This window comes from Bos grunniens, chromosome 14 (genome assembly GCF_055505025.1).
Source record: "Bos grunniens cultivar Pamir isolate PY7600 chromosome 14, Bosgru_T2T1.0, whole genome shotgun sequence".
Taxonomy (NCBI): Eukaryota; Metazoa; Chordata; class Mammalia; order Artiodactyla; family Bovidae; genus Bos; species Bos grunniens.
Genome location: NC_141178.1, coordinates 30,797,875 through 30,823,271, shown reverse-complemented (window position 1 = coordinate 30,823,271; position 25,397 = coordinate 30,797,875). Strand labels below are relative to the sequence as shown.

Here is a 25,397-nt window from a genome sequence, read left to right as displayed (position 1 = left end):
TTTCAGCTTTAGCATCATTCCTTCTAAAGAAATCCCAGGGCTGATCTCCTTTAGAATGGACTGGTTGGATCTCCTTGCAGTCCAAGGGACTCTCAAGAGGCTTCTCCAACACCACAGTTCAAAAGCATCAGTTCTTCGGAGCTCAGCTTACTTCACAGTCCAACTCTCACATCCATACATGACCACTGGAAAAACCATAGCCTTGACTAGACAGACCTTTGTTGGCAAAGTAATGTCTCTGCTTTTGAATATGCTATCTAGGTTGGTCATAACTTTCCTTCCAAGGAGTAAGTGTCTTTTAATTTCATGGCTGCAATCACCATCTGAAGTGATTTTGGAGCCCCAAAAAAAAAAGTCTGACACTGTTTCCACTCTTTCCCCAACTATTTCTCATGAAGTGATGGGACCAGATGCCATGATCTTCGTTTTCTGAATGTTGAGCTTTAAGCCAACTTTTTCACTCTCCTCTTTCATTTTCATCAAGAGGTTTTTTAGTTCCTCTTCACTTTCTGCCATAAGGGTGGTGTCATCTGCATATCTGAGGTTATGCCCATAGTATCTTGTAAATACAATCTCCTAGTTTAGTGTTTCTCTTCTCTTCTAGACTATAAATTCTATGAGGGCAGAGACCTTGACTCTCTTTTTTACCTTGTCACTTTCAGTCTCTGGCACTGTATCAAGCAGAATATGCACTCATTTATTGTTTTTGGAATACATGAATTTTCAGAATAATTAGCATACAGCATTCAGCTTTCACAAATTAGTTAAAAATATAGCATCTAAAAAATCCATTAAATTTGAAAGTTCTTTTTTTTTTTCCAGTGAACAATCTGATGATTACATTCTCTGGACAAAAGTTCTCAACTGTTCAATCATATGTGTTTTTAGATCTGGAATGTGTTTGATTAGTAAATAATAAAAATATTAATTTTCATTGTGACAATATATTGCATTATATATTGTGTTATCATTTATTGCAATATATTGTGTTATCATTTTATATTGTATCAGTTGCTATCAGCTTACAATATAAGCTAAATATCAGTTTATGTCATGGACATAAAAAGGTTTAAGTGGTAGATTCTTACTAAAATTTCTAAAACTATAATAAGTCTGATTCTCTCAAGCACCCAACATCAAGTACTTCTTATTTATAACATATCATTTGCTTACATCATTACCATTAAATCCAAAATAAATTTACATCTGTAAAATTATTATTCAATGAAGTACTATCCCCACTTTTTTTTTCCTCTCCTGGGTCTTACTCAGTCCCAGGAGATAGTTTTTTGGAGAGAAAATCAATAATTCAAATCAATATAATAAAAGCCCTATTTTATGCTTTAATTAATCTCATGATAAAAACAGAAGTTATCAACTTTGTTGCAAAGCATAGATAGTAAAAAGAGAGTTCAGTTACCACTGGTTGTGTTTGGGCAAAGACAGATTCAGTTGAGTTCAGTTCAGTTCAGTCGCTCAGTCGTGTCCGACTCTTTGCAACCCTATGAATCGTAGCATGCCAGGCCTTCCTGTCCATCACCAACTCCCGGAGTTCACTCAGACTCACGTCCATCGAGTCAGTGATGCCATCCAGCCATCTCATCCTCTGTCGTCCCCTTCTCCTCCTGCCCCCAATCCCTCCCAGCATCAGAGTCTTTTCCAATGAGTCAACTCTTCGCATGAGGTGGCCAAAGTACTGGAGTTTCAGCTTTAGCATCATTCCTTCCAAAGAACACCCAGGACTGATCTTTAGAATGAACTGGTTGGATCTCATTGAGACAGATTAAAAGGAAATTATGAGTAACATTTACCGTAGTTTACCTCTGTGAGCAGAGAAGGCAGTGGCACCCCACTCCAGTACTCTTGCCTGGAAAATCCCAAGGACAGAGGAGACTGGTAGGCTGCAGTCCATGGGGTTGCTAAGAGTCAGACATGACTGAGCGACTTCACTTTCACTTTTCCCTTTCATGCACTGGAGAAGGAAATGGCAATCCACTCCAGTGTTCTTGCCTGGAGAATCCCAGGGACGGGGCAGCCTGATGGGCTGCCGTCTATGGGGTTGCACAGAGTCAGACACGACTGCAGCAACTTAGCAGCAGCAGCAGCAACCTCTGTGAGATCAGGGAGTGTTCCCTTTCATGTGGGGAAGTAACCACAACATGTCTGTCCATGTTTAGTTCTCACTGAATACTGGAAGTTGTCCATCATTAAATACCAAACACATTCAGTTTTAGTCATTTTAGGTTTTCCCCTAGCAATATTTATCATCATACCTCACAGGGCCCCATCAGAAACCCTAAAAAAGTAAGTTTTTTGTTGGTACATCTCATATAGTCTAAGCCATTCTGACTTGATGAATCTCACAAAGTTTGGGCTGTTCGTGCTTATTCATTGTTATATGTGTTCATCATCATACCTTATTAAAACATTCAGTTTTCCAAATTACAAGTTAGAATTTCTAGAAGTGGTAGAAACTCTACAAAGTTAAAATTAATATCACCTGCTTTGTCTACCACCTCTTGTGTAGCATAAAAAATATAGTTTATTTCATAGCCAATGTCAGATTATTCTCAGAAATAATCTAACACTATGTGTCACATCCCTGGATAATGAGCAAAGAGATCACTGTAGATATTGAAAGATATAAATGGAAGTACTTCTGCTAGGGTAAGATCACAATATTAACCTACAGGTGAAATAAAAGAGAAATATTACAAATACACCTGAATTCACATTGAGTTTTTACTAAAAAAAAAACCCATAATTTTCCATGTTTTATATGCCATCAAACCATTTTAATAAGAATAAGGCTATATCACTGAGATTGGACAACAACATAACTTCCAAGCTCTACTAACCTCTCTGCACCTATTGGAAGAAGCCATTAAGAGCACAGAGATAACTGCATAATTGTAAGTCACTGTATGCCTGTCAGAGAGTGTGGGTGATGTAGTTTAACTGTCTAAGTTTACAGGTGAGATAATGGGATTCAGATGGTTTGGATTTGCTCAAGTGTGAACACAAAGTAAGTAGAAGAGGCAGGGACAGTGAAGGTACACAGACTACAAAGCTACTTGGACTTCATCCTAATGATTCTGTTAAAGACACATCATACCTCTCATATCATACCCCTCATAACAAAGAATTACTACTTGCTAGAAATCTTCCAGCATACCTAAGGGACAGCCTTAGAGCAGGAGACTATGCTTAGTTGCTCAGTTGTGTCCAATTCTTTGTGATCCCATGGACTGTAGCCTGCCAGGCTTCTCTGTCCATGGAGATTCTCCAGGAGGGAATACTGGAATGGGTTACCATGCCCTCCTCCAGGGGATCTTTCCAACCCAGGAATTGAGCCCAGGTCTCCTGCATTGCAGGCGGACTCTTTATCATCTGAGCTACCAGGGAAGCCCAGAGCAGGAGACAGTAGAACTTACTTGTTCACAGAGCTGTTAGTGAAACATTTGTGGAAGAGAATACCTACAAAAGGGTGGTAGCTTAAATTGCCACTATATCCAAAAGCCAGATAGGGTGGGGAGTAGTGGGGAGACACCAATCAGAAACAAAATCAAATCTTTGTTGTTACTCTCATTATTTTAGTCACAGGTCCATTCATTCATTCCTATGTTTAATGAATATCTACTATGTGCCACATGCTGTTCTAGGCACTGGAGACACCATGGTGAACAAAACGAGTCCTTGCTCTCATGAAGTTATCATTCCAATAAGGAAAAGAGACAGTAAACAGTGGTATATATGTGTGTGTCTGTACACGTTTGTATATGTATATACTTTTCATAAATATGGATATCTATGTATACAATTGTATATGAAGGTTAAAAATCAAAGTTTAGATAGATTATTCAGATAGAACAGACTATTAATAACTGTTTGAGGAGAAACCTATATAAAATGAGAAATACAACAAGTACTAAGGTATTAAAGTGCAAACATCCTCAATGTGTTGTAGGCATTGCGAGTAAGTGAGTGGAAGGAGCTTTATGAAATGTTCAAATCCTGAGAATATGTTGGAACAAGATCAACAAAGTCCCTCAATATTACCAAAAAAAAAAAAAAAGATTCTGGAAGAGAGACTGAAAGAGATACTTCAGGGTTCAGTAGACTCAGAGACAACTGTAGACAGGACCCAGTTGGTATATTGCATGCAAAAATAATATTTAACCTGTGAATTGAATCTTTCTTACTCAACCAGAAAATAAAATTTTTGCTTGTCTTGCTCAAGTATTTGAAACATTATATCTAGCACAAATTTAAATGCCTGAAGGTTACAGTTGAACCAAATCATATTTCATTGTATTTAACCTTTTTTGTAGATGTTTTTCCAAGCATAGTTAACTGTATGTGCTTGACCTGAGGGAAGAATAGGACTACAGCATATTGATAGAGAAGCTAGGGTTGATTTTTTTTTTGGTTTCTCCTACTATATTTATATCATTTTCTTGAAACAGCATTATCCTCTTTACAGTATCTCACAATGTCTCCATATATATAAGCTCATTTCACTTCTAAAACAAAACTGGAAAATGATAAATTAACTATTATTCTCTACCTTTTTAAAAACATAGGTGACATATGAATAAAACATATAGAATATTGTAAAATAACTGTCAAAAACACTGAATTAAGATAATCATAGATACATAGAATATATGCAAATTAGCTAATTTGTATCAATTCATTTTAAATCCCTAAAATCAGGATGTTAACATTTTTGTGCAAAAAGCCTTTCCATGCAGAATGCAACCAATCTTTCCAGTTATATGGGTTCTTACATAGAATACAACCTGTCTTGGTACTTATACAGGTTTTATTTCATTTCCTTCTGAAATTTTTTATGCTTCTTTTTATGGAAGACTTTTACATTTCTTGCCAAATATGTTTTTAAAAATTACATGTTCACTTTGTTGCTTGTATGAATTTGATCTTTCAGTTTGGATTGCTGACTATTACAGTTATACAAGCGAACTTTACATTTTCACATGCATTTTTTCTTCAAAGGCAGATTATGTGACTAAAATATAAAGTAGTATAAATTGTAGATACATTATTAACTTTCTTGAGCTTAGGTAGGCAAATAGCACATTTGATTAAAAAATTATACTTTTTTTTTTTAATTTTGTAATGCTTTCCAAAATTTTTCCAACTCTATTGCATTACCTAGAACTTCTGAGATAATGTTGAGTGCTGCCATAGACTGTGAGCATCCATATTTTGTTTTAACCTTAGAGGGTTATGAATTGGTATGAATTGGGTATGGGATTTGAATTGGGAGATTGGGATTGACATTTGTACACTACTATGTATAAAATAGATAACTAATGAGAACCTATTGTATAGCACAGGGAACTCTATTCAGTGCTCTTTGGTGACCTAAATGGGAAGGAAGTCTAAAAAGAGGGGGTATATATATATATATATATATATATATATATATATACACATACATACATACAACTGATTCACTTTGCTGTACAACAGATGCTAGCAAAACATTGTAAAGCAACTATGCTCCAATAAAGTTTAAAAAAAAAGGGGCGGAGGGAATGTGAAGGAAAACATAGACTAGTGAACATGGAAGACTTAAAAGAAGTTGCAGTATAATGATCTCAGTGTGGAATGTAAAAATGACAAACTCACAGAGCCAGAGAGTAGAATGTTGTTGTTCAGTGTCCTGGTCATGTCTGACTCTTTGTGACCCTGTGGAATGCATCATGCCAGGCCTCCCTATCCCTCACCATCTCCTAAAGAGCTTTCCACAGTTCGTTATGACCCACATAGTCAAAGGCATAGTCAATGAAACAGAGGTAGATGTTTTTCTGGAATTCTCTTGCTTTTTATGTGATCCAGCAAATGGCAGTTTGATCTCTGGTTCCTCTTCATTTTCTAAACCCAGCTTGGACATCTGGAAGTTCTTGGTTGCTCTAATGCTGAAGCCTAGCACGCAAGATTTTAACCATTACCTACTAGCATGGGAGATGAATGCAATTGTCCTATGGTAGAATCAGATCAGATCAGTCGCTCAGTCGTGTCTGACTCTTTGGGACCCCATGAATCGCAGCACGCCAGGCCTCCCTGTCCATCACCAACTCCTGGAGTTCACTGAGACTCACGTCCATCGAGTCAGCGATGCCATCCAGCCATCTCATTCTCTGTCATCCCCTTCTCCTCCTGCCCCCAATCCCTTCCAGCATCAGAGTCCTTTCCAATGAGTCAACTCTTCCCATGAGGTGGCCAAAGTACTGGAGTTTCAGCTTTAGCATCATTCCTTCCAAAGAAATCCCAGGGCTGATCTCCTTCAGAATGGACTGGTTGGATCTCCTTGCATTCCAAGGGACTCTCAAGAGTCTTCTCCAACACCACAGTTCAAAAGCATCAATTCTTCGGTGCTCAGCCTTCTTCACAGTCCAACTCTCACATCCATACATGATCACAGGAAAAACCATAGCCTTGACTAGACGAACCTTTGTTGGCAAAGTAATGTCTCTGCTTTTGAGTATGCTATCTAGGTTGGTCATAACTTTCCCTCCAAGGAGCAAGCGTCTTTTAATTTCATGGCTGCAGTCACCATCTGTAGTGATTTTGGAGCCCCCCAAAATAAAGTCTGACACTGTTTCCACTGTTTTCCCATCTATTTCCCATGAAGTGGTGGGACCGGATGCCATGATCTTAGTTTTCTGAATGTTGAGCTTTAAGCCAACTTTTTCACTCTCCACTTTCATTTCATCAAGAGGCTTTTTAGTTCCTCCTCACTTTCTGCCATAAGGGTGGTGTCATCTGCATATCTGAAGTTATTGATATTTCTCCTGGCAATCTTGATTCCAGCTTGTGTTTCTTCCAGTCCAGCGTTTCTCATGATGTACTCTGCATATAGTAGTTCTTAAAAGTGAGTCTGGAGGTGCTAGGGTTAAAGGGAAAAAACTTCCAGTTTATCAGATGAAAAACTTCTGAAAGTATAATGTACAGTATGGTGATTTGTAGTCACTGATGCTGTATCACATGCTCAAAAGTTACTAAGAGAATAGATCTTAAACATTTTCACTAAACATTCACACACACATACAAATGCTGATATGTTAGGTGATGGAGATGTTGATTAAGTCTTCATGTTGTTCACCTTAAACTTAGTGTTATATATCAATATGTCTCAATAAATCTGGGAAAAAAATTTGTGAGGCATCAGAAAATTTTGTAAGGCTTTGATAGAACTTTGGTAGCCTAAAATCAGCCAAAGTATTAATAATGCAGAAATTGGAAATTGAAAATTGAACAGGAGAGAAGAAAATGGAGTAGTGAGCATGGGAGACTTACAAGGAGGGAGGTAATAAATGAAAAAAGGAAAGATTGGTAATTAATGTTGTGGGAAAAAATATAAGTAATTATTTTTTATAAAATAGCATTTATATTGTTTAAAATATAGAAATCAGACACAAACAAGAGAAGATAACCATCAAATTACCAGAAAGTTGTCAAAGATAGATTAATGCTAAAATATGAGCTAAAGGGAAAAAAAAATACCTAGTAAAAAATTACATTTTTAACATACTAGGAAGACACACATTTCATGATAGAAAGATAAGACTTGGAGTGGGAAGACCTGAGCTCAAATCTTAACTATACTAGTTACCAGTTGAAGATCTTGGACATGTCAAAAAAACTTTGGGGACCTCTATTAAATGAACTTTAAAATGATTATATGTAAAGTCATATGTGCATATGAAAAATATATGTTAAACTGTACATGATTTAAAAATACAGTGAATTACATTTGATGTATTGTGGGGAAAAAAAAGATGACTTAGGCAGTATTTTAATGGAATGAGGCAAAAATTGCATATCAAAAATAATACCACCTAGAAACTTTTGTGGCACTCAAGAAGGAAGTCAAGCCCCAGATACAGTGTGGTCAGTAACTCTTTGGTTAACTAGAAGAGAGATGAGTTAGAAAACTAAAGAAATATTATAACACAGATTGTGTGGGTATTTATTAAAATTACTTTAGTGTAGCTTTTTTTGCAGTCTGAATGGCCCAATTCACAGTCTTAAGAACAGAAAAAGTAGTTTTAATATTGATGTCTCAATTACAAGTTTTATGCTATTATGCTATTATGAGTCCTAGTGTACTTAATAAATAGAAAGGAAAACACTATTTAGATTGCTTAATCAATCCAAAGCTTTATTTCTTCCTCTTTATAGAATTTTGTTAACACAATATTGAATAAATATGACTTGTCTCTAATTAAACTAACCTATTTACAGTCATAGAACAATTTATCATGCCTCACACTTTTATTCATAACTATTTTTCAGTTAATGTTTAAAATATGACTTGTGAACTTCAGGATGTAAAAACCACTCTCATTTTGATAAGTCACATTAGAATATCATTATACATATTTCAGTGTGGTTATTATTGTGCAATTTTGAATTTAAAGTCTACTTGCAAGATATTTTAATGCTGTGATTTTGCATGTGGCACATGCTCAGCTTTTAAAATGTGATTTCTCTTTTAGTGAAGACATGTGGCTCTAATCTTCAAGGACCAAGTGGAACCTTTACATCTCCGAACTTTCCATTCCAATATGACAGCAATGCACAATGTGTCTGGATCATCACAGCAGTGAATACAAATAAGGTAAGTGAAAACCATCTCTGGTGCAAAAGCATAATCATAAAGACAAAACTGAGGAAATCATGAGGGAAAGGGCAGTAAAGAAAATTCACAACTCAAGTATGATTTCTGAAATATTTCCTACCTATAAATTATATAAAACCTACACTTATATGAGAAATAAGAAAAACAATTAAATACTGTAATTCTGTCTCAACTAACATATAAATCAGAACACATTAAAATTATAAACAAATGTTTTCTAAAATATGCTTTTGAAGTTTGTAAATATATTTATTTTTCAAAGATGTCTAAATAATGACTTATCATTTCATATCTTTCTACTCGTCTTATCATTCAGGTATGTCTTGTTTTTATACATAGCTGATTTTCCTTTCAGTGTTTCTCTATTGCCACAGATCACACAGCTATTCTTTATTATAAAGTTTATTAATGTGCTCTACACTAGTAGAAGATTCATTATTTGGGCATTTCTAAAGGTTGTATTGTATATTTGACTAAAATGAGTAATCTATCTAAATACATATATACCACAGAACTCGAACAAAATTATAATGCTGAATGAACAAAAAAGCAGGGAACAATTAGCAAGGTTTCTGTTCCTTTTCTCTCCATCCTGTTTCTCCTCCTAAGGGTATGTAGCAAGGACCTACATAGGAAGAATCACAATTTGTCTCAATTTTGTAATATCTTTTCTGGGTTAGATTAAGAAAAGGTTGGTGATAGAACCCACAAAACTGGGTCAAATTTGTAGTTAAAATATTGATTTAGAACTTGCCAACTAACGACTCTGATCAAGCTATTTAACTTCTCTGAAATTCAGTTTCTTTCTCTGAAATGTGGATAATAAGAACATATTTTTCAGTGTTATGAGAAGTAAATGAGATCATGCACACAGGGTACTTAGTGGAGTTGCTGCTGCTGCTGCTAAGTCGCTTCAGTTTTGTCCGACTCTGTGCGACCCCATAGACGGCAGCCCACCAGGCTCCCCCATCCCTGGGATTCTCCAAGCAAGAACACTGGAGTGGGTTGCCATTTTCTTCTCCAATGCATGAAAGTGAAAAGTGAAAGTGAAGTTGCTCAGTCGTGTCTGACCCTCAGCGACCCCATGGACTGCAGCCTTCCAAGCTCTTCTGTCCATGGGATTTGCCAGGCAAGAGTACTGGAGTGGGGTGCCATTGCCTCCTCCGACTTAGTAGGGTTAGTAGGTACTTAAAAAATGTTAACTAGTGATTAGATGCAGAATATTCTATTTTCCAGCAAGTTTTAGGCTTTATGTTCATAAAATATAATCACAAGAGTAGCAAAGTTGTTTAAAAAATATCTCAGTGGTAAATTAGACTTGCTTCATGGAAGAGCCCTGATTTATGAGTCATAAGAACTAGGTCAGAAGCCTAGCCCTCCGTAAACTATGTGTATAAACTTGGAAAAAAAAAAAAAAACACTAAATCTAATCCTTCATCTGCACAAAGGAAGTCATTTTACTCATCCAACCAATGTCATCAATTCAGTTCAAATTGACAAATTTTATTTATTGCATACCTTCTCTAAGAAAATTATAGGTTTCTGAGGGAAAAAAAAATCAAGAACTACTTGAAAAATAAAATCACATTTACTGAACATTTAGCAACATGCCAGGTATCATTCACAGTACTTTTAATGACTATTTAATTTAAGAAATTCCCTTAATAGGAAAATATACTTTGATGTCTGCATTTAATAAAGAGGCTAAATAATTTGTCTAAGATCACATAGATAGCAAAGGTCATTGTGTGTACTGTATAACATGTGGGTTACTTACTATGACATATCTCACCCTAAGACATAAGTATTTTATACTAAGATAACATGAACCAAATCCATTATAAAGTATGGAACAGATGTTCTGTATTAATCTTGTATTGAGATAGAACTTTTTTTGTGTGACAGTAATTACCTATAATTTACAGAACAAAGTGATGATTATCTCCCCCAATAAGATGTCTAATTTACTAAGTTTAATTAGTTTTCATTATTGACTTACTTGAATTTTCACAGAGGTCATGACATTTCTCCTTGTTTTTCTTAACCAATCTATGAAACTTTAATCTATTCTTTTTCTCACTTAAAATATCTATTTTCTAAGGGACATATATTAATGATCACTTTCTTTACTCTTTTTATTGAAAGCTAATTGAGTACATTCATTTTTGATCTGTTGTTTTACATTCATTGTAAAATATCCTATGAAAATTCAAGCATTTTCAAGCATAACCCACAATTATATTTAACAGTTTACTCACTCACTTACACACACACACACAGTGTGAAAAAATAATTTCCCCTAACTATATGAAAGCACTTCTCTATTTTTTTTAACATGTTGTACTCTATTTTTAAATATTGTTTACATTTCACTAAGTTAATTTTATGATGCACTAACATGTCATAACTGTGTATTTTGACAAATACAACTGGAAGGGTTGCTTCCATAGATTGCCATGTCTGAACTCTTCGTAAGACAATTACTGGCATAAAGCACAAGCACAGAGCACTCTTATTGGTTTAAACCCAAACTAACCAACGTATTAATGCCTCAATATCTATGATTTTCTTCAAAAATAACTTCTCATATCTTTCTTTATATTTGGTCATTTAAAAACAACCATTGTGGAAGATTCAAGATGGTGGAAAGCACCATTTCCCTCAGATATAATGTATATCTAAATATGGGATAATTTCCTCTGAAGAGAGCCAGAAAACAGGATGAAAACAATCTCCACAACAAAGGGTGAAAGGATAGCAACAAAGGGCACGTAGGAGAAACAGAGATGCAGTCATACCAAGTACAGTCCACTTCATTTATTCAGTCGTGTCTGACTCTGTGGATCATGGACTGCAGCATGCCAGGCTTCCCTGTCCATTACCAACACCTGAAGCTTACTCAAACTCATTTCCATTGAGTCAGTGATGCCATCCAATCATCTCATCCTCTGTCATCCCCTTCTTTTCCTGCCTTCAATCTTTCCTAGCTCAGGGTTTATCCAGTAAGTCAGTACTTCGCATCAGGTGGCCAAAGTACTGAAGCTTCAGCTTCAGGATCGGTCCTTCCAATTAATATTCAGGACTGATTTCCTGTAGGATCAAGTGGTTGGATCTCCTTGTAGTCCAAGGGACTCTCAAGAGTCTTCTCCAACACCACAGTTCAAAACCATCAATTCTTTGGCACTCAGCTTTCTTTATTGTGCAACTCTCACATCCATACATGACTACTGGAAAACCATAGCTTTGACTAGATGGACCTTTGTTGACAAAGTAATGTTTCTGCTTTTTAATATGCTGTCTAGGTTGGTCATAACTTTCCTTCCAAGGAGTAAGCGTCTTTTAATTTCATGGCCACAGTCACCATCTGCAGTGATTTTGGAGTCCATAAAAATAAAGTCTGCCACTGTTTCCGCTGTTTCCCGATCTATTTGCTATGAAATGATGGGACCAGATGCCATGATCTTAGTTTTCTGAATATTGAGCTTTAAGCCAACTTTTTCACTCTCCTTTTTCACTTTCATCAAGAGGCTCTTTAGTTCTTCTTCACTTTCTGCCACAAGGGTGGTGTCATCTGCATATCTGAGGTTTTTGATATTTCTCCTGGCCAATCTTGATTCAAGCTTATGATTCATCCAGCCCAGCGTGTCTCATGATGCACTCTGCATGTAAGTTAAATGAGCAGAGTGGCAATATACAGCCTTGCTGTACTCCTTTTCCTATTTGGAACCAGTCTGTTGTTCCATGTCCAGTTCTGACTGTTGCTTCCTGACCTGCATACACATTTCTCAAGAGGCATATCAGGCGGCCTGGTATTCCCATCTTTTTCAGAATTTTCCACAATTTATTTTGATCCACAGAGTCAAAGGCTTTGGCATAGTCAATAAAGAAGAAATATATTTTTTCTGGTACTTTTTTGATGATCCTGTGAACACTGGCAATTTGATCTCTGGTTCCTCTGCCTTTTCTAAAACAAGTTTGTTCTGGAAGTTCACAGTTCACGTATTGTTGAAGCCTAGCTTAGAGAATTTTGAACATTACTTTACTAGCATATGAGATGAATGCAATTGTGTGGTATTGTGAGCATTCTTTGCCATTGCCTTTCTTTGGGATTGGAATGAAAACTGACCTTTTTCAGTCCTGTGGCTGCTGCTGAGTTTTCCAAATTGGCTGGCATATTGAGTGGAACACTTTCACAGCATCATATTTTAGGATTTCAACTAGCTCAGGTAGAATTCCATCACCTCCACTAGCTTTGTTTATAGTGATACTTCCTAAGGTCCATTTAACTTCTCGTTTCAGGTTGTCTGGCTGTAGGTGAGTGATCACACCATCGTGATGGTCTGGGTCATGAAGATCTTCTTTGTACAGTTCTTCTGTGTATTCTTGCCACCTCTTCTTAATATCTTCTTCTTTTAGGTCCACACTATTTCTGAAGGGCTGGGCTTGTTCTGTTGGGCAGGGCTATTCTCAGAAGTTGCGCTTCCCTGGTGGCTCAGAGGGTAAAGCGTCTGCCTACAATGCGGGAGACCCGGGTTTGATCCCTGGGTTGGCAAGATCCCCTGGAGAAGGAAATGGCAACCCACTCCAGTACTCTTGCCTCGAAAAACCCATGGTCTGTGAAGCCTGGTAGGCTACAGTCCATGGGATCGCAAAGAGTGGGACAGGACTGAGAGACTTCACTTCACTTCATGCTCAGTTCAGTTCAGTCGCTTGGTCGTGTCCTACTCTTTGCAAACACATGAATCACAGCATGTCAGGCCTCCCTATCCATCACCAACTCCCGGAGTTCACTCAGACTCACCTCCATCGAGTCAGTGATGCCATCCAGCCATCTCATCCTCTGTTGTCCCCTTCTCCTCCTGCCCCCAATCCCTCCCAGCATCAGAGTCTTTTCTAATGAGTCAACTCTTCTCATGAGGTGGCCAAAGTACTGGAGTTTCAGCTTTAGCATCACTCCTTCCAAAGAAATCCCAGGGCTGATCTCCTTCAGAATGGACTGGTTGGATCTCCTTGCAGTCCAAGGGACTCTCAAGAGTCTTCTCCAACACCACAGTTCAAAACCATCAATTCTTTAGTGCTCAGCTTTCTTCACAGTCCAACTCTCACATCCATACATGAACACTGGAAAAATCATAGCCTTGACTAGACGGACCTTTGTTGGCAAAGTAATGTCTCTGCTTTTGAGTATGCTATCTAGGTTGGTCATAACTTTCCTTCCAAGGAGTGTCTTTTAACTTCATGGCTGCAGTCACCGTCTGCAGTGATTTTGAAGCCCCCCAAAATAAAGTCTGACACTGTTTCCACTGTTTCCTCATCTATTTCCCACGAAGTGATGGAACTGGATGCCATGATCTTAGTTTTCTGAATGTTGAGCTTTAAGCCAACTTTTTCACTCTCCACTTTCACCTTCATCAAGAGGCTTTTTAGTTCCTCTTCACTTTCTTCAATAAGGGTGGTGTCAGCTGCATATCTGAGGTTATTGATGTTTCTCCCAGCAATCTTGATTCCAGTTTGTGCTTCTTCCAGCCTAGCGTTTCTTATGATGTACTCTGCAAAGAAGTTAAATAAGCAGGGTGACAATATACAGCCTTGATGAACTCCTTTTCCTATTTGGAACCAGTCTGTTGTTCCATGTCCAGTTCTAACTGTTGCTTCCTGACCTGCATACAGATTTCTCAAGAGGCAGGTCAGGTGGTCTGGTATTCCCATCTCTTGAAGAATTTTCCACAGTTTATTGTGATCCACACAGTCGAAGGCTTTGGCATAGTCAATAAAGCAGAAATAGATGTGTTTCTTGAACTCTCTTGCTTTTTTGATGATCCAGTGGATATTGGCAATTTGATCTCTGGTTCCTCTGCCTTTTCTAAAACCAGCTTGAACATCTGGAAGTTCAGGGTTCACATATTGCTGAAGCCTCAGTAAATCTTTAATCTAATTTTCTGTTGATGGGTGGGGCTGTGTTCCTTCCCTCTTGTTTTACCTGAGAGCAAAATATGGTGGAGGTAATGATGATAGTGTGACCTCTTTCATAAGGTCCCGTGAACCAAGAAACTGACCTAGACTTCCCTGTGTGTCCAAGATTCTCTGGCAGAGGCAGGAGTTAGGGGCATTGAGTGCAGCAGTGCACCATACAAAACAACAAAGCATATCCTAGCCATAGCAATTCACAGTCTTGTAGGTCACAAAGTATGGATAGTTACTCTGAGAAGCAAGAGATTTCAACTTCACCTCATGCACCCCGACCCTAAGATCCTTTATAGAAAGATAAGTCCCCAAAATGTCACAAAACCATTTGAGATGTGATTCCGTCCACCAGTGTCCAGCAGATATTTGACCAGGGCCTTCAGCCATTAGAGACCAGCTTTGCCCACCAGCACACTTCGGGAGCAGCTGCAGTGCCTCTGCAGCAGGATCATGCATGCAGTCCACATAGGAGACACCTTTCTGGAAAATAGTATATTCTGTATCTAATAATAATGGTTTAACATTTTTAAGTACTTATTAACTCTACTAAGTACTCTATATGCATTTACCTCAGTTACTTCCCATAACACTGAAGTATATTCTCTTTTATCCACATTTCATAAAGAAACTGAATTTCAGAGGGCAAGAAACTGTTATAAAACTTATTTCAGAAAAAAAAAATAGATTTTAAAACAAAGACTATAATAAAAGACAGTGGAGTCATTTTACCAATAAGATATGAAATTTATAAATGTATGTGTACCTAACATAACACTGAAATATATAAAGCAAATATCAGCATACTTAAAAAGAGAAGTTGAAAGCAAAACAATAATAATAAGGGAGTTTTAACAACCCAGTTACATCACTATATAGGTCATCCTGGCAGACAATCAATAAAGAAACTCTGTGTGTGTCTTAGTTGTTCGGTTGTGTCCAATTCGTTGTGACCCTGTGGACTCTAGCCTACCAGGCTGCTCTGTCCATGGAGTTCCCCAGGCAAGAATACTTGAGTGGGCTGCCATTCCCTTCTCCAAGGGATCTTCCCAACCAAGGGATTGAACTTGGGCCCATTCCTTGAAGGAAAATTCTTTACTGTCTGGGTAGACCTAAACAATACCCTACATCAAATGAATTTGATAGATATATTGAACAGTCCATCCAAAATCATCAAAATAGAAAATTCTTGTCAAGTGCACATGGAACATTCTCCAAGATAGCTCACATGTTAGTTAGGTCACAAAACAAATCTCAGGACCTTTAAGAAGATTGCGATCATACCTGATCTCAATGGTAAGAAAATATAAATCAATCACGAGACAAAAATGGTGAAAAAGAGGCCAAAAATATGAAGATTAAGCAATATACTACCAAATAACCCATAGGTCATTTGAAAAAAAAAAAAAAAAAACAAAACTAGAGATGAATGAGAACATAAATACAGTATAAGAAAAATCTATAGGATTTGGCAAAGTGGTTCTGAGAAAGAACCTACACAAACAAACTTATGCATCAACAGACACAACAATCTAAAGAAATAGGTAAATTCATAGAAACACACATTCTTCTATCAATGAATCATGAAGAAAATAAAAATCTGAATAGACCAACTACTAATAAGGAGATTGAAATAGTAGTGTGAAATCTCCCAAAAAACAAAAGCCCAGGACCAGGTGGCTTCTTTACAGAATTCTACCAATACAAAATTTTCAAAAATGGTTTAAAAACCAAGTTTTGTTAAACTTTCACACACACACACACACACACACACGAATAATAAATAAAGAGGAAGGAAGCCTTGAAAACATATCTAAATGCATTTAACAAAGCTAGCATTACCCTGATATGAAAACCAGGGCAAGGACCACCCCACCACACACATACACACACACACAAATTATCGGGCAATATCACTGATAAACATAGATTCAAAAACCCTCAGCAAAATATTAGCAAGCCAAATCAACAGTACTTTGAATGGATCATACACTATGATCAAGTTTTATTTTTCAAAAGATACAAGGATGGTTCAATATCTTTGAGTCATTTAAGATGATGCATCACATTAACAGATTGGAGGATTAAAATCATATGACTATCTCTATAGATGCAGAAGAAACTCTAGACAATTTGACATCCACTTATTATAGAAACTCTTAACAAAGTGAATATAGAGGGAACTTACCTCAACATAATTAAGGCATATATGAAAAATCCCCAGCTAATCACATTCAACAGTGAAAAACTGAAAGCTTTTCCTATAAATCAGGAAAAGGCAAAGATGCCAAACCTTACCACTTTTATTCAACACAGTACTGTAAATCCTAGCCACAGCAACTAGAAAAAAGTAAAAGAATAATAAAAGTCATCTAATTGGAAAGGAAGAAGTAAAACTGTCACTATTTGCAGATGACTTGATGTTGCAAATAGAAAACCCTAAAGACTCCACTAAAAAAAAAGAAAAAAAAAGGAACTAATAATTGACAAATCAAAGGATACAAAATCAATCAATAAAAGTATGCTGTATATTTATATACTAATAACATGCTATCAGAAAGAGAAATTAAGAAAATAATTGCATTTATAATGACATCAAAATAAAATACAAATATGTAAATTTAACGAAAGAGGTAAAAAACATTTATGGGGGGTGGAGGGGATGCTCAGTTGCTAAGTCATGTCCAACTCCTTGTGACCCCATGAACTGTAGCCCACCAAGTTCATCTATTTATGAGATTTTCCAAGCAAGAATACTGTAGTGGGTTGCCATTTCCTTCCCCAGGGGATCTTTTCAATTCAGGGATCAAACCTGTATGCCCTGCATCTCCTGCATAGGCAGGTATATTCTTTACCATTGAGCCACCTGGGAAGTCCAGAAAGACTTATGTACTTAAAATTATAAGACACTGATGAAATAAATTGAAAAAGATACAATGGAAAAATATTTCATGCCCATGGATTGAAAGAATTAGTATTGTTAAAATGTCCATACTACCCAAATAAATCTACTGATTCAATGGAATGCTTATAAATATCAATGACATATTTAACAGAGCTATATAACACATGCATTTACCCATGAGCATTATGGGGACTAGGAGTGCTGACTGCTGCACAATTGAAAATCTACATATAATTTTACAGTCAGACCTCTCTGTACCATGGTTTCTTATCTGCAAATGAATCAACTGTAGTACTTTGTTGTTGTTGTTCAATTGGGCGTTAGTGTCCAACTCTTTGCGACCTCATGGACTGCAGCATGGCCAGCTTCCCTGTCTTTCACTATCTTCTGGTGTTTGCTCAAACTCATGTCCATTGAGTTGGTGATGCTATCCAACCATTTCATCCTATATAGCCCCTTCCCCTCCTGCCCTTGATCTTTCCCAGCATCAGAGTCTTTTCCAGTGGGTTGGCTCTTCATATCATGTGGCCAAATTATTGGAGCTTCAGCTTCAGCATCAGTCCTTCCAGTGAATCAGAGTTGATTTCTTTTAGGATTGACTGGCTTGATCTCTTTGCTGTCCAAGGGACTCTCAAGAGTCTTGTCTAGCATCACATTGCAAAAGCATCAATTCTTCAGTTCTCAGCCTTCTTTATGGTCAGTTCTCAGCCTTCTTTATGGTTCAACTCTCACATCCATACATGACTACTGGAAAAATCATAGCTTTGACTAGATTGACCTTTGTCAGCAAAGTGATATCTCTGCTTTTTAAAACAGTGTCTAGGTTTTCTATAGCTTTTCTTCCAAAGACCAAGCATCTTTTAATTTCATGGCTGCAGTCACTGCCTACAGTTATTTTGGAGTTCAAGAAAATAAAGGCTGTCACTGTTTCTATTGTTTCTGTATCTGTTTGTCATGAAGTAATGGGACCAGGTACCTTGATCTTAGTTTTTTTAATGTTGAGTTTTAAGGCAGCTTTTCCACTCTGTTCTTGCATGTTCATCAAGAGGCTCTTTGGTTCCTCTTCATTTTCTGCTATAAGGGTCATCTGCATATCTGACCACATGCCACACTTTTTGGCATAAGTACTCTTGGAGGAGGTCACTATTAGTTCCACCATAGAGCTGCCAGGTGGGCAACCCACAAACTGAAGAACAGCTATTCCAAAGAAGTTCTCATACTGTTGCAAAATTCTAGGTCCCACAACGGAGTTCCCAACCTGTGGATCCAGCAAAAGCACAGGGAATCCCCTGGGAATCTGAGTTTGAAGGTCAGCTTGATTTGATTTACAGAACTTCTACAGGACTAGGGAAAGAGAGACTGTTGGTGGGAGGTGGGGGCATAAATGAAACCTTGTGCACACAAGGACCCAGAAGAAAGAAGCAGTGACCCCAAAGAGACTAAACAAGACTTGCTTGTGAGTGTTTGAAAGTCTCGGGTGGAGATGTGGGTCAACAGTGGCCTGCTGTGGGGTCAGCGGCACTGGCAGCAGCAGTCCTGGAAGGTACAGCATGCTGGCATAAGTCCTCTTGGAGAATATTTCCATTATTCCTACCATGGAGCCTATAGCCTACCATCAAGACTACAGACTCTAAGACTGGGCCACCTCAGGCCAAACTACAGGGAGGGAGCACAGCCCCACTCATCAGCAGAAAATTGGATTAAAGATTTACTGAAAATGGCCTTGCCACTAGAGCAAGACCCAGTTTTATCCATAGATAGTCCCTCCCATCAGGAAGCTTGTACAAGCCTCTTATCCTCATCCATCAGGGAGAAGACAGAATGTAGTACTATAGTACATATTTATTGTAATATAGTACATATTTATAGCACATATTTATTGTAACTCCACTTACAAAAGAAACTATACTGTTCAAACACATGAAGGATCAGCTTTAATTCTAAACTTTGTATAGAACCACAGAAGACCCCAAAATAACCAAAACAATCTTGAGAAAGAATTATGGAGGTATCACATTCCCTGATTTCAAACTATAATGCAAATATATAATAGTCAAAACAGTATGACACTGGAACAAAAAACAGACACAGAGGTCAATGGAATGGATTTGAGAGCCCAGAAATAAATCACACTTATACCGACAGCTAATCTAGGACATGGGAGAAGGAAATGGCAACCCACTTCAGTATTCTTGCCTGGAAAATTCCATGGATGGAGGAGCCTAGTGGGCTACAGTCCATGGGGTCACAGAGTCGAACACGACTGAGTGGCTTCACTCACTCACTCAATCTAAGACAAAGGATCAAAGGATAAAGGGCAGTCCTTTCAATAAATAGTGTTGGGAAATTTGGACAGATACATACAGAGAGTGAAAATAGACCACTAACTTACACAGTGTACACACACATACACACACACACACACAAACACAAACTCAAAATAGATTAAAGGACTTAAATGTATAAGCTAAACTCTTAAAATTCCTAGAATAAAACGTATGCAGTAATCTCATTGATGATGGTCTTCATGATGTTTTTGTGGTGTGAAAGTCACTCAGTTGTTTCTGACTCTTTGCGACCCCATGGACTGTAGCCTGCCAGGCTCCTCTGTCCATGGAATTCTCCAGGCAAGAACAGTGAAGTGGGTAGCCGTTCCCTTCTCCAAGAGATCCTCCCAACCCAGGGATCAGACCCAGGTCTCCCACATAATGCAAGGGAAACAAAAGCAAAAATGAAAAAATATGACAGCATAAAACTAACAACTTCTACACAGCTGAATGAAAACATTATCAAAATGAAAAGACAACTTGCTGAATGTTAGAAGATATTTGCAAATGAGGAGTTAAGATCCAAAATATATAAAGAACTCATACAATTCAATAATAAAAAATAACTAGAAAAATGAACAGAGGATCTGAATGTGCATTTTTCCAAAGGATACATATAAATGGTCAATAGGAACATAAAAAAGATATTTAACATCACTAACTATTAGGGAAATGCAAGTAAAAAAAGCACAATGATATATTAGTATTATTGCATACTTGTTAGAATGGTTGTTATAAAAAAGACAAGGCATAATAAATGTCAAAAAAATGTGGAAACAAGGGAACCCTCATACACTATTGATAGAACTGTAAAATGATGTAGGTACTATGGAAAACAGTGTAGAGGTTCCTGAAAAAAAAAAAAAAAATGAAGAGAACTACCATATGACCCAGATATTTAACTTTTGGATATTTTTTTCAAAAGAACATAAAACGCTAGTTTGAAAACATATGTGCACCCTTATGTTCATTATAGCATTATTTATGAAAACCAAGATATGAAATCAATCTAAATGACCTTCAGTTTCTTCATCCATAAAGCAGGAATAATCTTCTCTGCCCTACCATGTCAAAGGAATGTTGGAGCTTCTCACAAGTTAATATTAATAAGCCCAAACAGCACTTTGTATGTTGGGAATTATCTTGTAAATTTAAGTCATATATTAGCATAAGGATATTTAAACATAAGAAAAGTACTGAGCTCATAGTGGGTTCTTGTTAACATTTGTTGTGTAAATAAAATCACTAATTAGGTAACAATACATATAAAATATGTGAAAATTTATTAGGCATTTCAATCCAGCATAGTCTAAAATGAGTATACAATGGAAAGCAAGTATTTTGTCGATATTTATATTGCTTTATAAATAAATGTTATCTATGAAAGTGTTGGTTGCTCAGTCATGTCTGACTCTTTATGACCCCCATGGACTTTTAGCCTGCCAAGTTTCTCTTGAAATTCTCCAGGCAAGAATACTGGAATGCATAGCCATTTACTTCACCAGGGGATCTTTCTGACCCAGAGATAGAACCTGAGTCTCCTGCATTGCAGGTGGATTCTTCACCATCTGAGCCACCAGGGAAGCCCAAATACTATTCATACTTGCAATATGTTAAATAATATTTATTCCTGTATATTATTTTTTTCTATAGCTATTATAAGGTATGAATTTTCATATAGTTCTGATAAACTTTCACTATAGTATTTCATACTATCCTTACACAGACCTTTGTTTCTTTTAAGTGACATCACAGATGAGAGTTTCTTCCCTTACCTTTTCAAGGACATCTGTCCCAAACTTAAATGCAGGTAAAGGACAACTTTTTCTAGGGGGGGATGATATCCCTTTCCATGCAAGTCATTCCTTCTTTCCTTTATTTTTCAAATAAGAACTGAAGGATCATTTTATAATATGATAAAGTAATTAAGATTATGAAATATTTCATTCACATATTCACTACAGCATTTAAGCTCATGATTTTTGTTTAGATCTGTAAGACATATACTCAGTGTTCTTCCCCAGGAACTCTTCAGGCATCAGAAAACACCCTCAATTTCCACCCATAACAATGTTATTCCATATTGTCACTGTTCCATCATGACAGCTAGCCTTTTGCCACTTCATTTAGCCTGCCCACTTGCAAGCACTAGTGCTTTGTGCCAAACAGTTGTAGTTTGCGGACCTGTGCCAAGCTTCAGTGCCAGGTCTGAGACCTCAGCTAGTCATGGAAAGTGTCACTTTCCTGAAGGCTGCAGCTGTCTTTTCTGCAAAGTGCAGACCCAAGACAAGGATTTATGTGCAAGTGATATTAAGACTGTGTGTCCACCTTATCTTTGACAAAGGAGGCAAGAATATACAATGGAGAAAAGACATTCTCTTTAACAAGTGGTGCTGGGAAAACTGGCCAACCACTTGTAAAAGAATGAAACTAGAACACTTTCTAATACCATACACAAAAATAAACTCAAAATATATTAAAGATCTAAATGTAAGACCAGAAACTATAAAACTCCTAGAGGAAAATATAGGCAAATCACTTTCTGACATAAATCATAGCAGGATTCTCTATGACCCACCTCCCAGAATAATGGAAATAAAAGTAAAAATAAATAAATGGGACCTAATTAAAAGTAAAAGCTTTTGCACAATGAAGGAAACTATAAGCAAGGTGAAAAGACAGCCTTCAGAATGGGAGAAAATAATAGCAAATGAAGCAACTGACAAAGATTAATCTCAAAAATATATAAGCAACTCCTGCAGCTTAATTCCAGAAAAATAAGTGACCCAATCAAAAAATGGGCCAAAGAACCAAACAGACATTTCTCCAAAGAAGACATACAGATGGCTAACAAACACATGAAAAGATGCTCAACATCACTCATTATCAGAGAAATGCAAATCAAAACCACAATGAGGTACCATCTCACACCAGTCACAATGGCTGCTATCCAAAAGTCTATAAATGATAAATGCTGGAGAGGGTGTGGAGAAAAAGGAACCCTCTTACACTGTTGGTGGGAATGCAAATTTGTACAGCCACTATGGAGAACAGTGTGGAGATTCCTTGAAAAACTGGAAATAGAACTGCCATATGACCCAGCAATCCCACTGCCGGGCATACACACCGAGGAAACCAGAATTGAAAGAGACACGTGTACCCCAATGTTCATCACAGCACTGTTTACAATAGCCAGGACATTGAAGCAACCTAGATGTCTATTGGCAGACAAGTGGATAAGAAAGCTGTGGTACATATACACAATGGAATATTACTCAGCTATTAAAAAGAATGCATTTGAATCAGTTCTAATGAGGTAGATGAAACTGGAGCTTATTATACAGAGCGAAGTAACTCAGAAAGAAAAACACCAATACAGTATACTAGTGCATAAATATGGAATTTAGAAAGATGGTAATGATAACCCTATATGTGAGGCAGCAAAAGAGACACAGATGTAAAAAACAGACTGTTGGACTCTGTGGGAGAGGGAGAGGGTGGGATGATTTGAGAAAATAGCATTGAAACATGTATAATATCATATGTGAAATAGATCGCCAGTCCAGGTTCAATGCATGAGGCAGGGTGCTCAGGGCTGGTGCACTGGGATGACCATGAGGGATGGGATGGGGAGGGAGGTGGGAGGCAGGGTCAGGATGGGGAACACATGTACACCCATGGCTGATTGATGTGACTGTATGGCAAAACCACCACAATATTGTAAAGTAATTAGCCTCCATTTAAAATTAAAAAAAAAAAAAAAAAAAAAAGACTTATGTGTCCAGGAAACTATTAATGGGTTGAAAGAAGCAGAACTGGAAAGAAGTTAAGCAACAATGCAATTTCAGGCAAAATCTAAGTCATGCATGATCCCACTCAGTGTAAACTGTGCTTAAGAGTTTGTCCCAACTCAAAACAAGGGTCCTGGGCTGTCTTACTTCTACATCCCACAATCATAGGCTACGAATTACCCAGGTCCTTCAGGACTCATGTGGACAAAGCTATTTTTGTCACCCAAAGGCATTCTTCACAAAACTTATAGCTATATGCATTTAAAGGCAAATGAGTAGGGAAAGTAGCATACAGATAACAAAAGACAAGAAGCATCCAAAGGGATCTGGATAGAGAGCTTAGAGTGTTCACTACAGTTGAGTAGAAACTAAAGGGAGCAAACCTGAGGCCGTAGTTCAGGGATAAATTGAAATCAAAGCCAGTCTTACCAAGTCATGAATGAGAAAGAGCATAAGAGTAAAGCAAAGATCTTAGTATAAACATTAGTATGGCAGTCAGGGAGACACAACTTTAGAAGATACCCCAAACTAGAATAAATGGCTTGCAATCACCATTTATAGGACATCCCATCCTTGAATTTTCTTCCTCTTGACTGAATCATACTTGTACACTTCTTAAGTATTCTCAACCCCTACCATGGGGACCTGACTTCTTATCTAAATGGTTTATTTGAAATATTTTTAAATGAGCTACTCTGTGCAAATACAATGAATAGCCATATAAAAATAAACAAATATCAATAAAATTAGAACAAAATAAATATTTCCAAGTGTTAAAAAATAGTGTTTCTGGATAGAAGACTGCATCTATTTTCCCCTTTACTTTTATGCTAACAAAAATTCTGTGTTAAATTTCAATAATACATATGTTGCATTTTATAATAAAAACATATTTTAAACAATAATACAGTAGTAAAAGGACAAAGAAAGATATAGGTACAGAGTGATTGACATTCTTGACTACTGCCTACTTCTTGAAACTTTCTCTTTCCCTAGAAACTTTCTCTTTTCCCTAGATTTCCAAATACTCTCTGATTTCCTGAATTTTCTCCTACTTTTGCAGTTTTTTCTGGGTATTGAATTTCCTCTTCTATCTTCTTAAAATTTAGTGTTCCTCAGTGTTCTGAACATTTTTCATTCTATAGTCTTCACCTTTCACTGCTGCTGCTGCTAAGTTGCTTCAGTCATGTCCGACTCTGTGCTACCCCATAGACAAGACTATGTGCTACCCCTGGGATTCTCCAGGCAAGAACACTGGAGTGGGTTGCCATTTCCTTATCCAATACATGAAAGTGAAAAGTGAAAATGAAGTCGCTCAGTCGTGTCCGACTCTTCGTGACCGCATGGACTGCCTCCTACTAGCTTCCTCTGTCCGTGGGATTTTCCGGGCAAGAGTGCTGGAGTGGGTTGCCATTGCCTTCTTCTACATACATTTAAATATAGGTTCCAGTGAATTTACTATAGGTAATTAATGAACTTCAAAGTTGCTTAAATCTGTCACCCATATTTCCTTTATTTCTCCTTTGAGTTATCAGCCAGCTTCCCAACTAGTGAATCTTCATTTCATTTTGCTGCCTAATCTAAGTCTGTTTCTCTGGTGGCTCAGATGGAAAATAATCTGCCTGCAATGTGGGAGACCTGGGTTCGATCCCTGGGTTGGGAAGATACCCTAGAGGAGGGCATGGCAACCCATTTAGTATTCTTGCCTGGAGAGTCCCCCACAACACTACAGATGTCAGAGG

General features: G+C 37.3%; 1 protein-coding gene across 3 annotated transcripts in view; it reads left to right on the top strand.

The window, feature by feature from the left end:
- Positions 1 to 25,397, top strand: part of CSMD3 (CUB and Sushi multiple domains 3) — a 1,478,779-nt gene that overhangs the window by 740,183 nt on the left and 713,199 nt on the right. For all 3 annotated transcript variants that reach the window (XM_086335396.1, XM_086335395.1, XM_086335397.1), the window contains one exon: positions 8,529 to 8,650. In XM_086335396.1, the coding sequence (XP_086191522.1) occupies positions 8,529 to 8,650 (122 nt within the window). The remainder of the gene's footprint in view (positions 1 to 8,528; positions 8,651 to 25,397) is intronic.